Source organism: Muntiacus reevesi, chromosome 1 (genome assembly GCF_963930625.1).
Source record: "Muntiacus reevesi chromosome 1, mMunRee1.1, whole genome shotgun sequence".
Taxonomy (NCBI): Eukaryota; Metazoa; Chordata; class Mammalia; order Artiodactyla; family Cervidae; genus Muntiacus; species Muntiacus reevesi.
In genome coordinates, this window is record NC_089249.1 from 52,938,142 (window position 1) to 52,959,952 (window position 21,811).

At 49.9% G+C, this 21,811-nt stretch overlaps 1 protein-coding gene and 1 non-coding gene across 3 annotated transcripts; both read left to right on the plus strand.

The window, feature by feature from the left end:
- The first annotated feature begins 8,323 nt into the window (after nt 1-8,323).
- PEX26 (peroxisomal biogenesis factor 26) lies at nt 8,324-19,543 on the plus strand. Of its 2 annotated transcripts, none has more exons than XM_065943456.1 (5): nt 8,324-8,830; nt 9,788-9,928; nt 10,655-10,950; nt 12,435-12,581; nt 16,967-19,543. In XM_065943456.1, exons 1-5 carry the CDS (start codon nt 8,616-8,618, stop codon nt 17,284-17,286), a joined length of 1,119 nt encoding a protein of 372 aa, XP_065799528.1. In that variant the 5' UTR covers nt 8,324-8,615; the 3' UTR covers nt 17,287-19,543. The 2 variants fall into 2 exon arrangements, with proteins under 2 accessions (XP_065799528.1, XP_065799535.1); XM_065943463.1 differs by having other exon boundaries at nt 8,325-8,830; nt 16,935-17,168.
- Nucleotides 19,544-20,951: 1,408 nt separating this feature from the next.
- LOC136156752 (U6 spliceosomal RNA) lies at nt 20,952-21,053 on the plus strand. The gene has a single exon (XR_010661235.1). It is a non-coding gene; the product is annotated as a U6 spliceosomal RNA (small nuclear RNA).
- The last annotated feature ends 758 nt before the right edge of the window (nt 21,054-21,811 follow it).

The following is a 21,811-nucleotide window of genomic DNA, read 5'->3' on the forward strand; positions in this document are numbered from 1 at the left end:
GTTGTACCACTTGGGTTGCAGAATCTTAGTTCCCTGACCACTGCAGAGCCCTAACCATTGGACCACCAGGGAAGTCCCCGAAAGATCTTAATAAGAACCCCTTCTCCAGGGACTTGAGAGAAGACCTCTTCTGCCCAGGGAAGGGACTGATGCTGTCAGGGAGGCAGCAGCTTAGAGCAAATGGCTAGAATCCTAGCCCTGGGACTTGAGGCAAGTGGCTCACCCCAGCCGTGGTTCCCTCCTCCGTGAAGAGGAGATGACATCGAGGTCAGAGTTTTGTCAAGTGCTGCCCAAGGGGAGGCTCGAGCCAGACACGTCTGGACTAGAATCCCGCCGGGGTCTGCTGTGGACATGTGACTTCTCTGGTCCTCAGGCGAATTCTCTCTAGATGGGGATAATGAGACCATGTGAGGACCTCGCACAGAGCCCAGAGCTTCTCAGTAAACACCACCGTGACTGTTATCAGCGCCTTGCATAAGCAGTCCTGACTCTCAACGTACTCTCATAGCACTGATTACTTATCTCACGTCTCATCACCTCATTTTGTGATAACAAAGTAACATAAAGGTGCTTCCCAAGCTGTGTAGTACTACACTTTATAGCTTAATGACGAGGAGTGATTCAAACTGAGCTCGGAGGTCTCCTCCCAGACTCAAGTTTCCATGGCATCAGGGAGTACAACTGCTTTTTAGTACAAAGAAGTGCAAGCGTGTAAACTGTCAGCAGGATTATTTATTTCTTGTTTTACGTGTGAGTAGTAACAATGTCCTCTCAAAGAGTAACAAGGACTCCTGTAACACACAGCACACCAGCTCATGGGGCAGCGCAATCACGTCTAATGGTACATGAGCACTGTGTGTGTTTATGGAGGGTGGTCATCAAACAGTTGAAGTTCTCACAGGTGGTGGGATTTCAGATGATTCTCATACTTTTTGGTCTTGTTTGGATTATTTTTACTCTGTGTATGTATCATTTTTAAAAATAATCTTATTTATTTGTTTTGGGCTATACTGGGTCTTCGTTGCTGCATGGGTTTTTCTTTAGCTGTGGCAAGTGGGCGCTACTCCACATGGGCTTAGTTGGGCTTCCAAGATGGCTCAGATGGTAAAGAATCCGCCTGAATGCAGGAGTCATAGGAGATGGGGGTTCATTCCCTGGGTGGGGACCATCCCCTGGAGGAGGAAATGACAACTCCCTCCAGCATTCTTGCCAGGATAATCCCTCGGACAGGGGAGCCTGGAGGACCACAGTCCATGTGTTACAGAGAAGCCAACTCTGACTCCATGTTGGAAATTGTTTCTTTGACTTGATTTTTGTTGCTTTTGTTATTATAATCATACTTAATAACTTGCCTCAGAGGATCATGCCTCTCTGCTTGATTGTAAACTAAAGTACCTTTGTTCAGCTCAAAGAGAGATAGTTTGTCCCTGCCCACCTGTGAATAGAAGAGATGAACAACCCTTTCCAAAGGCTGACCATTCCCTTGGAGATGTTCTGCAAGACTGAATACCTTTCTCTTTACTCTCCCACTGCCTCTCCCTATTCTGCCTTTTGACTCTAGCTCCTCATTGTTTATTTCCCTCTGACTCTACAAAAGAACTTGGCAACCAGACCCTGACAAGATGGGTATTTTGAGGCACTACCCGACCATCTTCTCGGTCAGCTGGCTTTCCAACTAAAGTCCTTTCCTTGCTTCAACACCTTGTCTCTCAGATTCATTGGCCTGTCATGTGGCGAGCAGAGCGAGCTTAGACTCAGTAACATGTGGAGTTACAAAAAGTTGGACATGCCCAGGTGACTCTGCAGCCTGTTGGATCTTCCCAGATCAGGGATTGAACCCGTGTCTCCTGCATTGGCAGGTAGATTCTTTACTGCTGGGCCACCTGGGAGGCCCTCTGTGTGTGCATCATTTTAACAAAAGCAGTTAAAAGAGTAGATATGGAACAATCAGATTGAGTTCAGTTCAGTTCAATAGCTCAGTTGTGTCCAACTCTTTGTCATCCCATGGCGGAAAGCCAGGTTTCCCTGTCCAAGACCAACTCCCAGAGCTTGCTCAAACTCATGTACATCGATTCAATGATGCCATCCAACCATCTCATCCTATGTTGTCCCCTTCTCCTCCTGTCTTCAATCTTTCCCAGCATCAACGTCTTTTCAAATGAGTCAAGCATCAGGGTCTTTTCAAATGAGTCAGCTCTTCCCATCACATGGCCAAAGTATTGGAGTTTCAGCTTCAGCATCAGTCCTTCCAATGAATATTCAGGACTGATTTCCTTTAGGATTGACCCGTTTGATCTTCTTGGTGTCCAAGGGACTCTCAAGAGTCTTATCCAACACCACAGTTCAAAAGCATCAGTACTTCAGCACTCAGCTTTATAGTCCAACTCTCACATCCATACATGATTACTGGAAAAACCAAAGCTTTGACTAGACAGAACTTCGTTGGCAAAGTAATGTCTCTCCTTTTTAACATGCTGTCTAGGTTGGTCATAACTTTTCTTCCAAGGAACAAGCGTCTTTTAATTTCAAGGCTGCAGTCACCATCTGCAGTGATTTTGGAGCCCCAAAAATAGAAGAATAATTAAGCAGATGCAAAGGGCAATGGTAGTTCCTCTTGTTTGTTTTCTAGTTATTACTTTTAGGCCCTAGACCCATGGGACAATGTTGGGCAAATGTTTGTTTTACTTGCTGCGGTTGGCTGAGTAAGAAACCCAATTTTAGGACTGACCGAGGTTGCCAGGGCTCAGAGGGCTGTCCTCCGCTTCTTCGAGCTTCTCTCACCTTCCCTCTCCATTCTACTGCCCTCACCTGGGCTAGGTGTGAAATGATGATTTTTGGAAATCCTCCCACCAATTTTCCTCCTCCCCCACTACCCATATACCTGAATCAGGACTTGCTGACATCAAATTTCATTTAGGGAAATAACTTCCTGAAATAACTTGGGACATACAGATTCTGTCAGTGGTTCCTAGGCTTTTAAATACAAGACACCAGTTTTAAAAACTTTGTTTTTATTTAATTTTTGGCTGCACTGGGTCTCTGTTGCTTTGCAAGGGCTTTCTCTAGTTGCGGACAGCCAGGACTGCTCTTCACTGGGGGTGCGCCATGCGGTGGTTTCTGTTGTTGCAGAGCATGGGCTCTAGGTGAGTGGGCTTCAGTAGTTGCAGCTCATGGGCTTAATTGCTCCGTGGCATGTGGGATCTTCCCAGATCCGGGATTGAACCTGTGTCCACTGTATTGGCAGGCAGATTCTTATCCACTGCGCCACCTGGGAAGTCCCCAAAGACCACTTTAATTGCCCCTGCATCAATCCTGTCTGGGAATGTTTCTCTAGTAAATGAAATCTATTGACCGGTAACAATTGTAGCATTATGTCAGATAAATACACAACTTCCTAGAATATTAAACTATGTTGAGAACCCTTCCATCAGTTTTCCCCTCCCGGGGTCGGCCCGCTACAGGAAACCACAGGTTTTGGGAACCAGAGCTGTTCTGGGAGGGGAGGAAGGGAGCCCTGGGGCAGGAGCGGCTGTTCTTAGCCAGGATCTGGGCATGAATAGCAGCTCTGGATGCTGCGACCTACCCCAAAGCTTGGGAATAGCTGGGCTGGTGAGGAAACATTTTAAGGTTTCCTCAGAGGTCCTTCCTCTCTGGCATAGAATGGGTCAGGGGTTCTGTGGCCTTCAGCTGGGGGACAGCGGCTGTCGCTTCCCCTCCCCAGCCTCAGTTCAGCTCCAGTATAAGGCCCCTTTCAACCCTGAAATTCTATCACTTGGGGTGACTGGGTTTCTTAGATTATTTCCTAGGAAACAAGGAAGAAAGCACAGACAAGAAGGCAGGCAGGGGTCCCAGGATCTGGAAATATCATACATGTCTCTCCTCTCTGAGGGGCTGTGCTGGGACACGATCTCCTCAGCTTCCAACCTTTCACACAGTGTTCACCAGCAGGCATACCTGGAAGTCAAGATCAAAGGATGTAGAACAGCTCAGGGCAGGTGGGTCCCTTGGAGCAGCCCACACCTAGCACTTTGCACCACGCCAGATGCCCAGGGATCCTGAGATGGGGGGCCCTGTCCTGTCTTCAGGAAGGACATGGTTGAGTAGGGGAATGACACAAATAACTACAAGAAATCATGGATGTTGGGAAGGACCCACAAGAGAGGCATGAAAAGAGCAAAGCACAGTGGGGAGTTTTAAGAGAGGAGCGATCAGCTTGAATTGTGTGGAAGCAGGACAGACTCTGAAGGGCCCAGCATCTTTCTACCTTCCATGACAAAGCAAGGCTAACCAGTATCCAGGGAGCATCTCTTACTGGCTTCACGTCACGCCTGGTCTGGCATCACGAAGATTTGCTCAGGTGCATCTTCTGGTTCCTAGGGTGGGTGGGAACACGTGGAAATTGGATGGCAGGTCTGCCCAGGGCATGGGGTGGGGGTGGTATTGGTCACCTTGAGGGCGGAGGAGGAGATGTCATTTCTGGCCATCTGGAGAATGTCCTGGCATGGACTCTGGTGAGAAATCTCCGGTGACTACTCCAGCTTTGTCGCTGAAACCATGAATTCTGAACTCAGACAGTTTCTGAGCTTTACTTTCCCATCTAGCATTAGGAACACTAATATATCTGTTTTGCTCACAGTTTTGCCATCAAGCTTGCACAGGATGAGTGAGAGCACCTTGTACAGTCAGAATTATGTATCAGCTTATAAGAAAGGCTTGAGCCAACTGCCTTGTTGAAGTCCCAGCCTCGCTCTGCACTCCTATGTGACTACCTATTGCCTTGGCCTCTTTATCTACAATGTGGGGATGACAGCAGGACACTTGTCCCAGGGTTACTGGTAATTAAGAGAAGTTGGACGTACAGTACTTGGAGCAGCACCTGGTACTCTGAGCCCTTATTACTACGTTGTAAAGTGCTGCACAGGACGAGGAGGAGGACAAGGAGCAGGCCTTAGACGCAGAAGCAGAGTGAGGGCTCTGCTGCGTCTATATGGAGGGGAGGAGCCAGTCCAGTTCAGTTCTGTCCTGAGCTCCAAGTCCAGGCTTTAAAAAAAGGAGCCATAAAAATGCCATCTAACTGACGAAGGTCTGGAGCCCTTGACCACCCGGGAAAAACATCACCTCCGCCCTGCCAATATTTATCTCTTCGGCTTGCTTCTGGCCAAAGTCCACACCAGGCGTGATTCTACCCCTTGCAGAGCCTTCCCACTGATGGCCCTGTACCAAGAGGCTCTGGCTGGAAGAGATAAGCCCAGAGGGCCAGCTGTGTGGATGCTGTCACGAAATGTAGAGCCAGCTTGGAAAAAGCAGACAGGCTGGGCTGGCTCCAGAGGTTGGCATCTGACCTTTGTAAGGAAGAGTCAAGAGTCAGATTCCATGTCAGAAAGTTAAGATTTGAACTCTGAGGAGGAATTGGATTCTTTCTCCTCCTTACTCACCTCCCAGTGTGTCATCTCACCTTGTTTGGCCTAAACTATTCCAGCGATTTAAAGCATTCTAGGGGCTGTCATATGACCTCTTCTGATCCTTACAACCACCTCACACGGCAGGTGTTGGTGTCAATGTCCTCAAATGAGAAAACTGAAGCTCAGAGGACTCATCTGACTTTGCAGAGGTCCCCAGGACTCTACATGGCATAGCTCATCTGCTAGACCGGAGCCCTTCCTGCTATAGAAACACAGACTCATCACCTGCTCAGAGCAGATGCTGCTGCTGCTGCTAAGTCGCTTCAGTCGTGTCCGACTCTGTGCGACCCCATAGAGCGAAGCCCACCAGGCTCCCCCATCCCTGGGATTCTGCAGGCAAGAACACTGGAGTGGGTTACCATTTCCTTCTCCAATGCATGAAAGTGACAAGTGAAAGGGAAGTCGCTCAGTCATGTCTGACTCTTTGCGACCCCATGGACTGCAGCCCACCAGGCTCCTCCATCCATGGATTTTCCAGGCAAGAGTACTGGAGTGGGGTGCCATCAGACCAGATAAACAAAGAGCAAATCGACACCCTCAGGACCCTGCTCAGGCAAGGTACACTGAGCACCCTACAAGAAGAAGGGAGAGCAGAAGGTCCCAGGGCTTGGGTGCACTGGAGGATGGCTATCCTGTGGGTTTTGTGTCTCATTTACCCTACTAGTTTTCCCAAAAGGATTCTACCAATACAAATATTGACACGGGTCAGGCCTTACAGATTGAGAGAACTGCCTTGTTTCCACTCATTTATCCCAAGGGGAGGCTAGGTGGTTTGTTTATTTTTAAATAAATGTATTTACTTATTTATGGCTGCCCTGGGTGCTCATTGCAGAGCACTGGGTCTAGGGTGTATAGGCTTCACTAGTTGCAGCATGTGGGCTCTGCAGTTGTGGTGACCGGGCCACTGGGCTTAGCCATTCCGCAGTGAATGGAATCTTCCCAGACCGGGGAATGAACCCATGTCTCCTGCATTGACAGGTGGATTTTTAACCACTGGGCCACCAGCAAAGTCCTGAGGTGCTTTCAAAGCTCTTGACTCATGAGCCCCGTGTTGTTAAGACATCTGTTCACTCTACTTCAGGTGGAATAGAGGACTGCTGTATCTCAGCTTGAGGAGTTCTGGGTACATTCAGATGGAGCTAGGGAGTATCACAGAGCTGGTGTTCAGGGATCAGTTGGTGGGCAAATCAGTGCTAAAGTTATGTGATGACAGACCACTGTGTGGCCCTGCACAGTCAAAAACTGGATGAAACACAGAAATAGAACACAATCCTATTTTTATATTATTTTTTGCAAGCTTCCACTTCCTTAAATATCTTGACCTCATTCTGCAGCCACAGATCTACCTGCTGGCAGGTCAGCTTCTTTTAAGGCTGTGCTGCCGTCTCCTGGAGAGGCCTGGGCATAGCAAGAGCCTTCTCCTTAGGGATTAAGAAAAGGGCCTCTTTCAGGTGCCACTCCTGAGGCCAAGGCTTGATTGTGCTAGTCCCAACTCGCCCAGGCCTGATCACATGTTTCCTGATGCTACTACTGCTTCCCTGATTTTACAGGGAAGACGTCTAAAACCAGCTCTGAAAAACAGGTATGTTTTTTGTTTGTTTGAAGTCCAATAATTATGTTATTTCTACTGATCTTCATTATCTGCTGTCAGACCTCAGGCAGAACTGATAACATTCTGGTAACTTCAGCCTTGAACCGATCCACACTTCCCGGAGACCTGCTCGCCTCTGGATTTTGCTAAACGGGAATGAACACTGCCTGGAGAGGAAGAGGAATTTACGGCAGACACTGAGTACATGTTGGTCCCAAGGACAGTGACCCCACGAACAGAGGCCAGTCTAAGCACAGAGCCAGGTTCTCGCTCTGCTCTTCTCCAGCCCCGGATTTACTGTTAGAAAACAAAGTTAGGTGGCATCAGTGTTGTCACTCTCAAGTTCTCCTCTTTATTTTGTTTATTTGTCCTTAGCATTTATCACCATCTGACATACTACTTATTTTTAATTTTGCTTGCTTTCACTATATGGAAGCTCCACAGAGGCAGATATTTGTCTCCTATGTTCACGTGGTATCTTCAGCCTTTAGAAGAAGGCCTGGCACTTACAGGGTGCTAGGTGTATGCGGAGTGAGTGAAGTCCTGGCTTTATGGCCTTATATGGTTATGGCTCCATACTCCTTATCCGCAGAGTCTGAAGGATCTGATGTTTCTGCCTCACCCTTCCGGGAGGACTTTATGCAGAGATGAGGGCCCAGGCTGGTGACCAGAGAAGGGGACGCTGACGCGAACAGGTGCTGACTTTGCTCCTGGCCTGGCCCGTCTCATGTAATCACAAGACGAGTCGCTTCAGGAGACCTCGGGGTAGGAACTGGGAAACTTAGGGTTTAGTACAAACTTGAGAGGCACTGAAAAACCTGAGTGAAGCACAGTAATAAATGTAACTTGTGTCTGCGTACAACTACTTAATAATTACTATTACAGCCATAACCTAAGGAATACGTGCCCTGTCTCAGGGCTTTACTGCAAACTGCATCACACACCGTACGGCTGTTTTTCACGAGATCTCTATTTGGCACGAGGTTCGGAGTCCCACTGTGGACTGACCGTGAGCTCGACTGGGGCCCGGCGGAGGCGGCACACGGACTGCCTTTACTGCCCGCTACCGCGGCTGCGTGCCGGAGACCAGGAGCGCAGATGCCGGAGGCCCACGCCTCCAACCGTACCCTGTTCCGCGCCTTCCGTCGGCGGACTTCCTCTTGCCGCGACAACTTCCGGAGCGCTGGCTGCCGGGGCTCGTAGTCCGAAGTCCCCCGCCTGCCCTGGAGGACGACCGCTCCGGAGCAGAACTACACCTCCCAGAATGCCCCGCGCCACCGGGCGCAGAGCGTCGGGCCTGCGCGCGCAGGCAAGATGTCGGCCCCTGTGTTCCCGAGCCCGCGGCGGCGTCCCTGCACTTGAGGAGACCACGGGCGGCCTTACACCGGCCGGGAGTCCCAGTCCTTCTCGTGGGGCCGGATGCCCAGGGACTCAGTGCTGCACAAATCCGAGGGCGCCAGGCTGTCCCGTGCCAGAGCAGCCTGTGAGGACCACCCTTACCTCCTCCCCAGACTGCACCGCACACCCCGCGCCCCTAGAGGGCTGCGTCCTGGCGCGCACTTATGAAGAGTGACCCCGCGACCTCCGCAGCCCCCCTGAGGGCGGTCGGGGGCGCCCTGCGGAGCAGTGAGCCCGTGCGTGCCGCCCCGGCCCCGTCGGCGGCCGCGCTTCTGCTGGAGGAGGCGGCCGACCTGCTGGTGGTGCACCTGGATTTCGGCGCGGCGTTGCGCACCTGCGAACGCGCCTGGCAGGGCCTGGCGGAGGAGCCGGCGGGCGCGTACGTCCGGGGCTCGGTTCGCCTCGGGGACAGTGGGAGGCCTCCAGACCGCAGCACTCCTGCAATCTGCTTGCTCGTTCGACCCTTATTCCTTGTTTTCCTCGCGGTGTTTCTCCGCGAGGCAGGGACTCACCTTGGGCTGGTTGTCCGAGGAGGAAACGGTCGAGACGTAAACGGGGTTTAGTGGGACCCCACAATCAATTCTTTCTCCCTGTACCAGGGTAGAATGGTCTAATGAGAAGATAGAATTGATTTGTTAAATTACTGCAGTAAGCTGGTGGCGGAAGTCGTCTCCTTCCACCCCTCCCCGAAGTAGTCCCTCTCACTCCTCGGGTTGGGGTTTAGAGCAGGAGTCGTGTTCTGGTCCTCTTGTAGGATTGGATCAAAGAATTGAAATCTTGTCCGGCATTGCTCGTTGGATTAGGTCACACTAGGGAGGGCGTGGGTAGACTGGTCAAAGCTGGCCCCAGAGAAGGATGAACTGGGGACTCTTTGCTGAGTGTTTGGGGGTCGGTGAAGACTCGGTGCTGTAAAGGCTGAGGGTGTGATTCTTCTGCTGCGCTTGGGCGGAGACTGCTTCTGCCCTTTCTTCACTAAGCAAACTCTTAGGGCTGGTCCTCTTTCCACCCACATCTGTGCTGCAGCTGTTCTTTTCCCCTTGGGAGTAAATGAACGCTTCCTGTTGGTTAACCCTGACTTTACCTGGATACAGAGACGTGTGCTGGTCAGCAGCTGATTGGCCTTTAGATTTATAGAAACTTACAGCTCGGGGGCAAAGGGCAGTTTTCTCTTGCTGGTCCTCATGAGATGGGTCATAATTGTGAGGCCCACCTGAATACTGGGTGAGAGGCAATAGCTACTGACTTGGTTGCTGGTGAAGAACTGTCCCAGGCTGAAGGTGGGAATGGCAGTGCAGGAGAACCACTTCTGAACTCAAATTGGCTTTTTCATTGACAGCTCCTTGGAGGTGAAATGCTCTCTGTGTATTGTGGGCATCCAGGCCCTGGCAGAAATGGATCGGTGGCGGGAAGTCCTGTCCTGGGTTCTTCAGTATTACCAGGCTCCTGAGAAGCTTCCCCCCAAAGTCCTGGAACTGTGGTAGGTCCTTAGGTCCTTACTGCTTCCCCACTGAGTCAGCGCAGGAGCAAGAGGGTTTTCCCCTGGGTCAGGAAGATCCTCTGGAGAAGGGATAGGCTACCCACTCCAGTATTCTTGGGCTCCCCTGGTGGCTCAGACAGTAAAGAATCTGCCTGCAGTGCGCGAGACCTGGGTTTGATCCCTGGGTTGGGAAGACCCCCTGGAGGAAGGAATGGCAACCCACGCCAGTGTTCTTGCCTGGAGAATCCCCATGGACAGAGGAGCCTGGCTGCCTACAGTCCATGGGGTCACACAGAGTCCAACATGGCTGAGCGACTAAGCACAGCACACCCCTTCAGTTCTCATATCTCCTCTTTTTCCTTCCATACCATTTCCCTTTAAATCTAATTCTTTCCCTGTCCTCCACCCCTCCTCCCCCTAGTGCCCTCCAGACTCAAAGCATGTGTAATAAAAGATGAAGAAGAAGGAATTTAAGAGTAGGGTAGGGAAAACAGGAAGGGATGGGAGACATGAAGTGGGGTGACAGAAGTGGGGTGTGTCAGAGCCGAGAGAGCTGCTTGCTGCTCCTAAGAACTCCTGATTCTTATCGTGTCAGGGTCCCGTAAGGAAGGACTTGAGGGCACAAAGGAGGGGCTGGGTAGGAGGAGTGTAGTGGTTATGAGAAATTAACAAACCATGAAGCATTGACCACTCTTCTTCTGGGATTGGATTATTTGGGGGTTGCAGTGTTCTTTTATACAGCAAAATGCAAGAGCCTGGAGCCGTGGTGGATGGCGTTCGTGCTTGGCTTCAAGACCCTGACAACCAGGGCCTTCCAGAGTATAGGTCCTTGGCAGAACTTCACCTGCAGCGGGTGCTACTTCCTCTGGGCCTCCTGTCAGAGGCTGAAGAGCTGGTGGTGGGCTCTGCAGCCTTCAGTGAGAAACAGCGGCTGGACGCACTTCAGGCCATTAGTGCAGCAAGGCAGCAGCAGACACATGGGCACTCTGGCTCTGAGGAGATGCGGACACTAAACCAGGAAGGTGGGACATCATCCTTCTGAGGCCCTCTGTGCAGAAGCTGAGGGCTTCCTCCTGGATGTGGGGTCCATCATGACCTTCCTGGGTCTTGGGAACAATGCTTTGTATGAGTAAGTTCCAGATTACAGGATAAGAAACCTGTTGAGGTGCTTCGAAAACCCAGCCCCTCTGCAGTTGGCTTTGGGAGGAAGGTGGTGCAGATCTCAGAACCTTACTTTTGTCTCCTGAAAGTCATCTCCGTGGGCTCCTGTCGGTAGATCTGCCTCCACTGTGCTGGGCTGGCCAGGATGTTGCTTCACTGTCTCCTGAAGCAGTGCCTTTCAGCTGTGGAGGGTTGTGTAGGGAAGTTCTTCCTGATGCTGAGTTGAAGTTTTCCTCCTGGTAGTTTTTAACCCCCTGATCTTTGTTTTCTCTGTTCGTGACACATAGAATAGGCGTACATGGAGGACCTTCAGCCCTTAGGAGACTAATCCTATCTCTGAGGTGGTTTCTTCGTGTGCTTAAGAGCAGGGACCTGCTAAAGCAGGGTCACTTCTTTGCAGCAGGTTGTAGGCTTCAGGGACTCCATGTAACTCCGCAAACCCTCTGCCTGTCCAGAGCCCGGAGAGGAGGTGCTCAGATGGCGAGTCCAGGGTGTCTTCAGGGCTTAGAGGTGGTGTTCATGTTTGTGCTCAGTCCAAGATGGGATTCTTCACTGTGCCTGTGAGGTGCCCTTTGTTTTCTGCCTTTACTGATCATCAAGAATTATTGCTGTGTAACTGTGCATATGTCTTAGGCCAGAATATAAAGAATGCTGTGAAGCTGTTAAAGAAACACCAGAGGTACCAGGTTCCCCAACTAAGTTGACATTTCTTTTGAAGTCCTCTCCTACAGAGTTGGTGTGGTGATGCCAGAGTCCTCTTCTACAGAGCTGGTGTCTGGTGACACCAGAGCCCTCTCCCATAGGGTTGGTGTCTGGTGACGTCAGAGCCCTCTCCTGTGGAACTGGTGTCTGGTGACATCAGAGCCCTCTCCTGTGAAGGTGGTGTCTGGTGATGTCAGAACCCTCTCCCATAGAGCTGGTGTCTAGTGACGTCAGAGCCCTCTCCTGTGAAGGTGGTGTCTGGTGACGTCAGAGCCCTCTCCTGTGGAACTGGTGTCTGGTGACATCAGAGCCCTCTCCCATAGAGCTGGTGTCTGGTGATGTCAGAGCCCTCTCCCATAGAGCTGGTGACACCAGAGTCCTCTCCCATGGAGATGATATCTGGTGACGTCAGAGCCCTCTCCTGTGGAGGTGGTGTCTGGTGATGTCACAGTCCTACTGGAGCTGGTGTTCTGATATAATCAGTGCTGAAGGAGCTCCCTTAGAACCATTTTGTGGACTGCATGAGGATACCAGTCTTGGCTTGACTTTTTTTTGGGGGGGGGCTTGACTTTTATGATTAGACTCAAAGCTCAGAATCGAGAAGCTGCTTCTTTACTGAAGTTCTACTCTGTCTCCCCGCCAGACTCCTCCTCCCACAAGTTCCTGTCACTACTGACGTTGCTGCGCCAGCTTTGGGACTCTGCAGTCAGCCACTTCTTTTCTCTGCCCTTGAGTAAGAGCCTGCTGGCTGCCTTGCTCCTCTGCCTCCTGGTGCTGAGGTTTGATCCAGGTGAGTGAAGATGCCTGCCTCCCCTCCCACCCTCCCGGCACAGGGCGGTTGACCAGGGCTGGGCCTGGAAGCCCTCCTGGGGGTTTTCCCTGGTCTCATCTGCAAGGAGGAGTTGGTGGACCTGAGCTGGAGCCAGCCCAGCTCACCTTAAAGGAGAGACCAGTCCTGGAGAAAGTCCACTCTGCCTTGTCGACTCTGGACGTCCAGGGGTGAACTCTGAGTAGAGCCTCAGGGTTTATTTGTCTTGTTTTTGGCAGTGCTGGGTCTTTGTTGCTGCACGCAGGCTTTCTCCAGTTGTGGCAAGCAGGGGCTGTTCAGTAGTGGTGGTGCATAGGCTCAGTGGTTGCCATGCCCAGGTTCTGAAGCACTGGGGCTTCAGTAGGTGCGGTATATAGGCTTAGCTGCCCTGCAGCCATGTGGGATCTTCCCAGACCAGGGATCAAAACACTAGCAGGCAGATTCTCAACCACTGGACCACCAGGATGTCCCCTCAGAATTAAAAAAGAAAAAAGGAAACTTCATCAAAGTGTGTAAAAAAGTTATGTTAAATTAAAACATAGTATATTGTAGAAATACAATTACAATAGGAAAAATATATAATATTTTAGAAAATACGGAAAATAGAGAAAAATATAAAGGAGAAAACAAATCACCCTTCAGTCAGCGACTGTAATCGTTAGTCTTTCTCTGGATGTAGGTGCAGTTTTGCTTGTCGTTAAGTTTTTTTTTTTTCCTTCTAGTTTTATTGAGATATAATCGACGTTCAGCACTGTACAAGTTTAAGGTGTAGAGCATAATGATTTGACTTACATACATCATGAAATGATTCCCATAGTATGCACAGTGAACATTTAGCCTCTCATGTAGATAAAAAATTTTAAAAATAGAAAAAAATTTTTTTCCTTGTGATGAGAAACTCTTAAGACTTTCTTAACTTTTGATTGTAACGTACGGTAGTGTTAATTATATTCATCATGTTGTACATTACATTGTTAATACTTATTTATAACTAAAAGGACTTTTTGACAGCCTTCTTCCAGTTCCTCATCCCCCTATAAGTATTCTTTAAAACATGGCTTTAGGGAATTCCCAGGCAATCTAATTGTTAGGACCCCATGCTTTCACTGCTGAAGGCCTGGGTTCGATTCCTGATCAAAGAAATAAGATTCTGTGAGCCATGAATTGTGGCCCTCCCCCCACCAAAAAAAATGGCTTCAAAACTTTACACGACTAAATAATGTTTTCAGTAACTTCCATAATTGATTTTATAGTGCCCTGTTGAACATTTCAGTGATTCCTTTTTATTTATTTGTGTTAATTAATTTTTATTGTAGCGTAGTTGCTTTACAATGTGGTGTTAGCTTCTAATGTACAGCAAAATGAATCAGCTGTGTGTACATATATATACCCCTTCCCTTCTGGACTTCCTTCCCATTCAGGTCACTGCAAAGCACTGAGTCGAGTTCCCTGTGCTATACAGTATGTTCTCATCAGTTTTGATTTTGTACATAGCATTGATAGTATATATATGTCAATCTTATTCTCCCAATTTCCTCCCGCCTTCCACCGTGGTATCTATACATTTGTTTCCTGTGTCTTGTGTCTCTGTTTCTGCTTTGCAAATAAGGTCATCTATACCATTTTTCTGGATTCCACAATATATGTATTAATATACGATACTTTTTTTTCTTTTTCTGACTTACTTCACTCTATGACACCCTCTCAGTTCATCCATGTCTCTACAAATTTCGTTTGTCCCTTTTTCAGTTCAGTTCAGTCGCTCAGTCGTCTCCGACTCTGCGACCCCATGAACCGCAGCACACCAGGCCTCCCTGTCCATCACCAACTCCCGGAGTTTACTCAAAACTCATGTCCATCGAGTCGGTGATGCCATCCAACCTTCTCATCCTCTGTTGTCCCCTTCTCCTCCTGCCCTCAGTCTTTCCCAGCATCAGGATCTTTTCAAATGAGTCAGCTCTTCCCATCACATGGCCAAAGTATTGGAGTTTCAGCTTCAACATCAGTCCTTCCAATGAACACCCAGGACTGATCTCCTTTAAGATGGACTGGTTGGATCTCATTGCAGTCCAAGGAACTCTCAAGAGTCTTCTCCAACACCACAGTTCAAAAGCATCAATTCTTCGGCTCTCAGCTTTCTTTATAGTCCAACTCTCACATCCATACATGACCACTAGAAAAACCATATCCTTGACTAGACGAACCTTTGTTGGCAAAGTAATGTCTGTGCTTTTTAATATGCTGTCTAGGTTGGTCATAACTTTCCTTCCAAGGAGTAAGCATCTTTTCATTTCATGGCTGCAGTCACCATCTGCAGTGATTTTGGAGCCCAGAAAAATAAAGTCATCCATTGTTTCCATTGTTTCCCCATCTATTCGCCATAAAATGATGGGACCATATACCATGATCTTAGTTTTCTGAATGTTGAGCTTTAAGCCAACCTTTTCACTCTCCTCTTTCACTTTTATCAAGAGACTCTTTAGTTCTTCTTCGCTTTCTGCCATAAGGGTGGTGTCATCCGCATATCTGAGGTTATTGATATTTCTCCTGGCAATCTGATTCCAACTTGTGCTTCCTCCAGCCCAGCATCTCTCATGATGTACTCTGCATATAAGTAAATAAGCAGGGTGACAATATACAGCCTTGACGTGCTCCTTTTCCTATTTGGAGCCAGTCTGTCGGTCCATGTCCGGTTCTAACTGCCCCTTTTTATGGCTGAGTAACACCCCCATGTGTATGTGCACTGCGTCTCTGTCCATTCCTTTCTCAGAGCGAGGCTAAGTCGCTTCCATGTCCTGACTGTTGTGAGTAGTGCTGCTGTGAACACTGGGGTGCATGTATATTTTGAATTATGTTTATTTCTGAATCCATGCCCAGTAGTGGGATTGCTAGGTCATATGGTAGCTGTATTTAGTTTTTAAGGGGCCTTGATACTGTTCTCTATAGTGGCTGCACCAATTTACATTCCCATCAACAGTGCGGGAGGGTTCCCTTTTCCCCCACACCCTTTCCAGCATTTATTGCTTGTGGACTTGTTGATGGTGGCCATTCTGACCAGTGTGAAGTGATACCTCCAAACATTTTGATGATTTCTTGCTGTTTTCTACTGTGCTCTTTCCCGAGAGTGAATTACTCAGACCTTGTGAGCACTGGGCCAGAGGTTAGGAGCTCACTCGTGAACTTTTCTGTGCGTTACTTTGTGTGAGTTATAACCTAATCTCTTCTCATGAATATAGACTTAGGGTTATATAACTTTCAAAACTGAAAGGAAAACTGGAAACCCTTATTTCAATCCCTTCATTTTCATTTTCTTTTTCGGTTGGGAAACCTAAGAACCAGAGAGAAGTGACTACTCCACGGTCACACAGACATTCTGTCTGCTGCTCTTCATTTAACCCCAGAAGCTGTGTTCCCACTTCCCTTTTTCCTGTCCGGGAGCTGTTTCTGCATAGCTCAGCTTGTCCCTTTGACCCCATGGTTGATACCAAGCAGGAGATCCCTCTGAACAGCTCTGTTTGCTTGAGGAGAGAGTCGCTGGTTAGCCCTCAGGAAAGCTGAGGAGTTTGTGTTCAGTGCTGTCCACCCTTTGACCTTTTACTTCATTCCAGAGACTTAGTAAAAATTAGAAAGATTTTTGTGGTCCTTAGGAGACTTTCAGTCTCAGAACCCTGGTCTTCTGAGTGGGCATGGCAAGGAGCTGTTCCAGGAGCACTCAGAACAGCCCGTGTAGGTTGGTGAGAGCCCAGGGCTGGGCTGCAATTAGAACCCGGCCAGGAGGACGTGAAGAGGGTGGACTGGAATAGCTTTCTTAAAAGTAACATATTTCTTTTTAAGAAGGAAAAAAGTCAATTAAAAAATCAGTAATTCAAATAAGGAAAAACAAACTAAAACAGCCAGGTCAGCTCTCGTTCAAAAGAGGCTGATTTTAATTTTATTGTTAATACAATTAACTTATGATAAAAAGAGGTAGTATTGTGGCTTAGCTTCAAACTTAAAAGGTACAAAAAGGAATGTAGTGAAAAGTCTCTTCCCAAATTCATCTCCACAGAGGCAGCCACCATTACCAATTTTTTAATATTAAAAAGTTAGATTAAAACATTAAAAAAAAAACCATAATAAATTTGGGTCTTTTTCTCAGCAAACTTAAGTTTTCTCTCGTCCACGTAAAGAAAATACAACCCAGAGATTATATTCTGGAGAAAGAGAGATTCTCTCCTGTTGGGAGGGGAGGAGGGGCGCTGGCCTGGGCATTGCCCGGGTGGGAGAGTCCCGGGGGAGGCGTGGCTGAGTGGGGGTGGGAGGGGAAGGGTGGGCACTGATGGCCTCTCCCCGCAGCGTCTCCCCGCTCCCTGCCCTTCCTCTACAAGCTGACTCAGATCTTCCAGCGGATCCGCGAGGCCGTGTCTCCTCCTCTCTGCCGGCTTCCCGTCCAGCACTGAGTGGTCTTCCCTGCTCACCGCAAGCCCCTGCGCCCCAGGACTGCCGGAGAAGCAGAGTCACCCATCCTCGGCAGCCTGTTTCCTGCAGCTGGATGGGCCCCGCCAGTGCGGCCAGCCTGATTCCAGGGGAGCTGACCTGGCTGGGGCACTGTGCCAGGCTCCTCAGCGCCCTCCCCTTTGCACCCAGCTCTGGCGGGCCTGGCAGGTGTTGTGGAGACAAGAAGTGCTTCCTCCTCGACATTCCTTGACACTGTCCGTCTTACTGCAGAGGCAGGGGTTGATCTTTCAGGCCAGAGGTTCGTGCAGTTGGAAATTCAGAGCAAGGTCCTGGCTGGGAGACCTTGGCCTTTCACTTGCATGGAACACTTAGCTCTGAAGGTGGCCCACGGGACAGGTTCAGTAGTCTGGTCTGGTTTATCACTCCCCCCTCCCCACCCAGCCGCGAGCTGTGCTGTGGGCTGCTCTCTGCTCACACCGAGCGTGGCTTCCTGAACCTCAGGTCCTCTTCCGACTGGATAAGGGGATCTGGGCAGCTGCCTCCCGGACTAAGCTCAGTGTTCCAGCCGTCAGTGGCCAAGCGGAGCTGGGTGAGGAGGTGTCTCTGCCCTCTCCCTCCTGTTGCCCCTTCCCTCCTGCTGCCCTCCCACCCCCCTCAAGGTGATGGTTTGTGCTGCCTTGCTGGTTCTTTCACCAGTTTCTGCTGCATCCTTGGTACACACTGTTGCTGGATCCCCCCTTTCTGTGTCCTGTTCTAGTTATGTTCTGCTGTTCGTATAATGCACAAGTGTTTCTGCTCCTGTGTCCTTGGAAAGTAGGTCAGCCTCAAAAGCTGATGCACTGAAAATGGAGCGGATAATCAGGGGAGCTGGAAGAATGTGTGGAGGGGGTTGGGCAGAGGGGAGGCTTGGGAGGCAGTGAGCGATGTTCTTCCTTGTCTAGGGGTGGGAGACACTAGGGCCCTGGCAGTTGTGCAGCTGAGGTGTTTCAGCACTTTCTGTCAGTGGCCACAAAATCCTCCCTGTCTCTGTGCGGCGGCATGGAGGCTGTTGTTGTGGGGCTGTGGGGTGGAGGCGCCTAGCAGGCCAGGAAAACCAGGGGCTTATCAGCTTTACATTAAGACCCTCAGGAGCTCCAGGTCAGCGGCATCTCTTTCATAAAATGATTGAGTGAGTAGACTTCAGGCCCTGGGAGGTTAAGTCCTAGGGTGTCGTAAAACATGCTGAGAGAAAGGAAGCTGATCAGGCTTTGGGATTTCTCCTTTACAGTGATTTTTAAAACCTGGTCCTGTTCATGCCCCATATAGAACTCTTTAGTGGTTTCCCCTGGCCTGAGGGTAAAACCCCGGAGTTTAGGGACCTTGGGCACTGGTTTTGGCCGACACCCCCACCTCATGTGGAGCCTGATCCAGCCGCTGGCAGTTAGGGTTTTCTGAGCACTGCACCCCTCACACCCCTTAGCTTCTGCACCTACTGATCCTCTGGAGGCCCAGCTCCCCTCTTTCTTGGTGGGTCACCTCTGGGAATCCTCTTCCGGCCCCTGTTTCATATACTTTCTGCAGTGGTGGCCGCATGCCTTGTGGCTCTGGGATTCTGGGGCCTATTTGAAGCTGGGGAGTGTGACTGCAATGTTGAAGTCGGGGGAGGGGCCTGCCCTCCCACTCAATGGTGTGTGGCTGTTGGGAAGTGATTTAACCTCATCTGTAAGGTGATTCTCCTCTCACAGGGACTTTTGTGTGAGTTGGGTGAGTAAATGAGCCTCCAGGGCAGTGTTAGCAGGTTCCTGCTCCAGGCACAATGGAGCACCATGAGGGATGACTGTGTTGTCACTGCCCAACTGAGGGCCGGGGATTAGAACGTGTTTAGAGGCATGCCAGAGCATGAATGGATGTAACTGACATGACAGGCAGCCTCTGCTTTGGTGTGGGGCAGGGGGGTTGTGTTGTGGAAACCCTGACTTCTGTCGCCCCGAAGCCTGTGTGACCCTGCTCCAGGCTTCGGGCATCTTGGCTTCCTGTTCGCCTGGTGCTCTGCAGTCTTGTCTGGCATCCAGCCCCAGCTGCCCTCCTCGTCCGGCAAGGAGCTAGGCCTCATCTGGGGATGCAGCTGCGGCTCCAGCCGGCCTCAGCGCGGAGCCTGATGACATCTGAAGTGAAGGGCGGGCCACCTGGTCACTCCAGCACCGGTGCTGGCCAGGGAGGTCCCCACGAGCTTCAGCTGCCTTCAACCCTTGTGTGGCTGGTCCAAATCAAGATGTTGTGTAAATATAAAATATAACACTGATTGCAAACACATAAAGCTAAAAAGAGTAGAGACTCAGTAATTTTTATATTGATCGCGTATTGCAAATCAAGATGTTGTATAAATACAAAATAGACACTGATTGCAAACACATAGAGTTAAAAAGAGTGGAGACTCAGTAATTTTTATATTGATGGCATATTGAAATGATAACCTGCATATATTGGACTAAATAAAATCTTGTTACTACGTGTTTTTTCCACTTTTTTGTGGGGCTCCCAGAATGTTTCAGCTTGCACGGAGAGCTCACGTTGTGTTTCTGTAGGCCTGCGCTCGAAGCACCCAGTACACAACAGGTCCAGAGAAGTGGCCGTGAATGGGGCCTGCCGACCTGTGATCTGGAAAGACGCCCCCCCCACCGTTACAACCCCTTTGTGTGTTAAGGAAATGGAGACCCCAGGGTGAAGTGAGCCCCCAGGCTACAGCTTGCATGAGACAGGAGTCCCCTCCACAATCCATGTCCCTCACTGCTCACGGTGCCCCTCGTGTACCCAAAAATCAGCCGCTGGAACTTGCCGTCCTTGCATGTGCCACCTTGGCCCCAGCGAGTGGGTTGCTTCCACTGGTGTGAGATATGACTGGATACTCGGGGCTGAGGGGCAGCTGGGGAGATGGTGAGGTAAGGAGGGGCTAGGCTAGATGGGCTATCATGGGTGGGGTGGGCAGTGGAGGGGAGGACGCAGGGTGCTGCCTCTAGAGAGGGGCTTAAGGGCATTTCATGGCTTTGTGCAGGTGACACCATGGATGTGTTTGCTCACGTGTGCTCATGCTCTTAAAAATGATGTTTTATGTGTCTAGTACAAAATTGAGAAGGCACAGCAGGTGTTTGTGAAAGAGTGTCTTTCCCTCCTGCTCCACACCTCTGGCCCCCTGCCCACCATGGTTGCCACCCAGATCTTTCCACGTAACCTCTGATGCTAAGCTCTTTCTCTCCACAGATGATGGCGCGCTGCACACGTGTGCCATGCTTTTAAACCCAGTCAGGTGTTTGTCCGCGTCTGCTCTTGCAGGGCTGCCTCACTCTGTCCAGCTGCCCCGCGCTCCCGGGACCGGCTCGCAGTGTAAGCCCCACACCTTTCCCTGTAAAGCCATGGAGCCGCTCCACCCTCTTCTGAGCCCAAGTCTGAGCTGAACAGTTGGGCGTCACACCTCTGCTGCCACTTCCTGGCAAACTCGGCCCTCTGCCCAGCCTGCCTGGTACCTTCCCAGCCACAGGGAAGCTGAGAGCCAGCCTTTCGTGCTCCCGGACGCTCCACTTCTAAGTCTGGGGTGGCACTGCCTCTGCCAACCGCTAAGCCAGCTGCGGGAAACGGGAGAGTGAGAGGCGTGATGTGTGCTGCAGAAAGGGCATCTGTCCACCCCTCCCCTCTTCTCCTTTGCTGGAGCTGCCCTGGGCTGGTGGGCCGCTGTCTCTGCGCCCGGAGGGGGGAGAGGGGGGGCGCGCTGCGGCTTGTCATTCTCATGTGCTCTGCACACTCCCCTAGGCTTCCCTCACCACCTGCCAGCCCAGTGCTTTGGAACTTGACATAGCAATTATTAACGAGAAGAGTGCTTCTCTGCCTCTGGAAATCTTGGTTCTTGGATGACAAGGAGCTAAATTAAGAGCCACGGACATGGTACTTGCTTTGGGAGCACGTATGCCAGAATTGGAACGATACAGAGATTAGCATGGCCTCTGTGCAAGGATGACACGAATTCGTGAAGCATTCCATATTTTTTAAAATAGATAGGACCTACTGTACAGTACAGGGAAATCTACTCAGTACTCTGTAATGGCCTATATAGGAAAGAATCTTAAAAACTGGCTGTATGTATAACCGATTCACTTTGTTGTATACCTGAAACTAACACATATGGTAAATCAACTGTACTCGAAAAAAGCCGTGAACATAGGGCCCTGCTGAAACCCCTATGTGCGCCATTCCTCTGGGGTTAAAGTGGGATCCAGGTATTTTTGGCCAGCCTCCTGGCCTCTTGATAAAAACAGATTTAAAAAAAAAAAATTTTTTTTAAGCAATGAATATATATTTTAGAAATTTAAAAATTTGTATAAAAGCAAATTTGGGACTTGTGATCCCATGCCTCTGAGATAACCACTGTAATGTTGGTGGGTTTTCTTTCCATTTTATCTTTCAAACATCCAGCCCTCTTGGTAACCCCAGTACTTGAGGACCTGTGAAAAAACAGCTGCAGACGGGGTTTGTTCAGGAGAGTATTAGCTGGGTGAGCTGCAGGCTGGCAGAAGGGCCTTGCAGCCAGTGGGCGGGTGGGTAGGCTGGCAGAAGGGCTGAGGTAGAAGAGGGGTGGGGGTCACTAGAGCTGCTGTCCCTCCCCAGGTGACCTGGCAGGGCTGGGTTTTATGACCCACTTCTAATTTTAATACTGACCCCAGCTCTCATTTCACACTGTTGCCCAGCTCCTCTTTTTCAAGCACCCTGAAACTTTTCACATACCCTTGAAACCTTTTCTACCATCT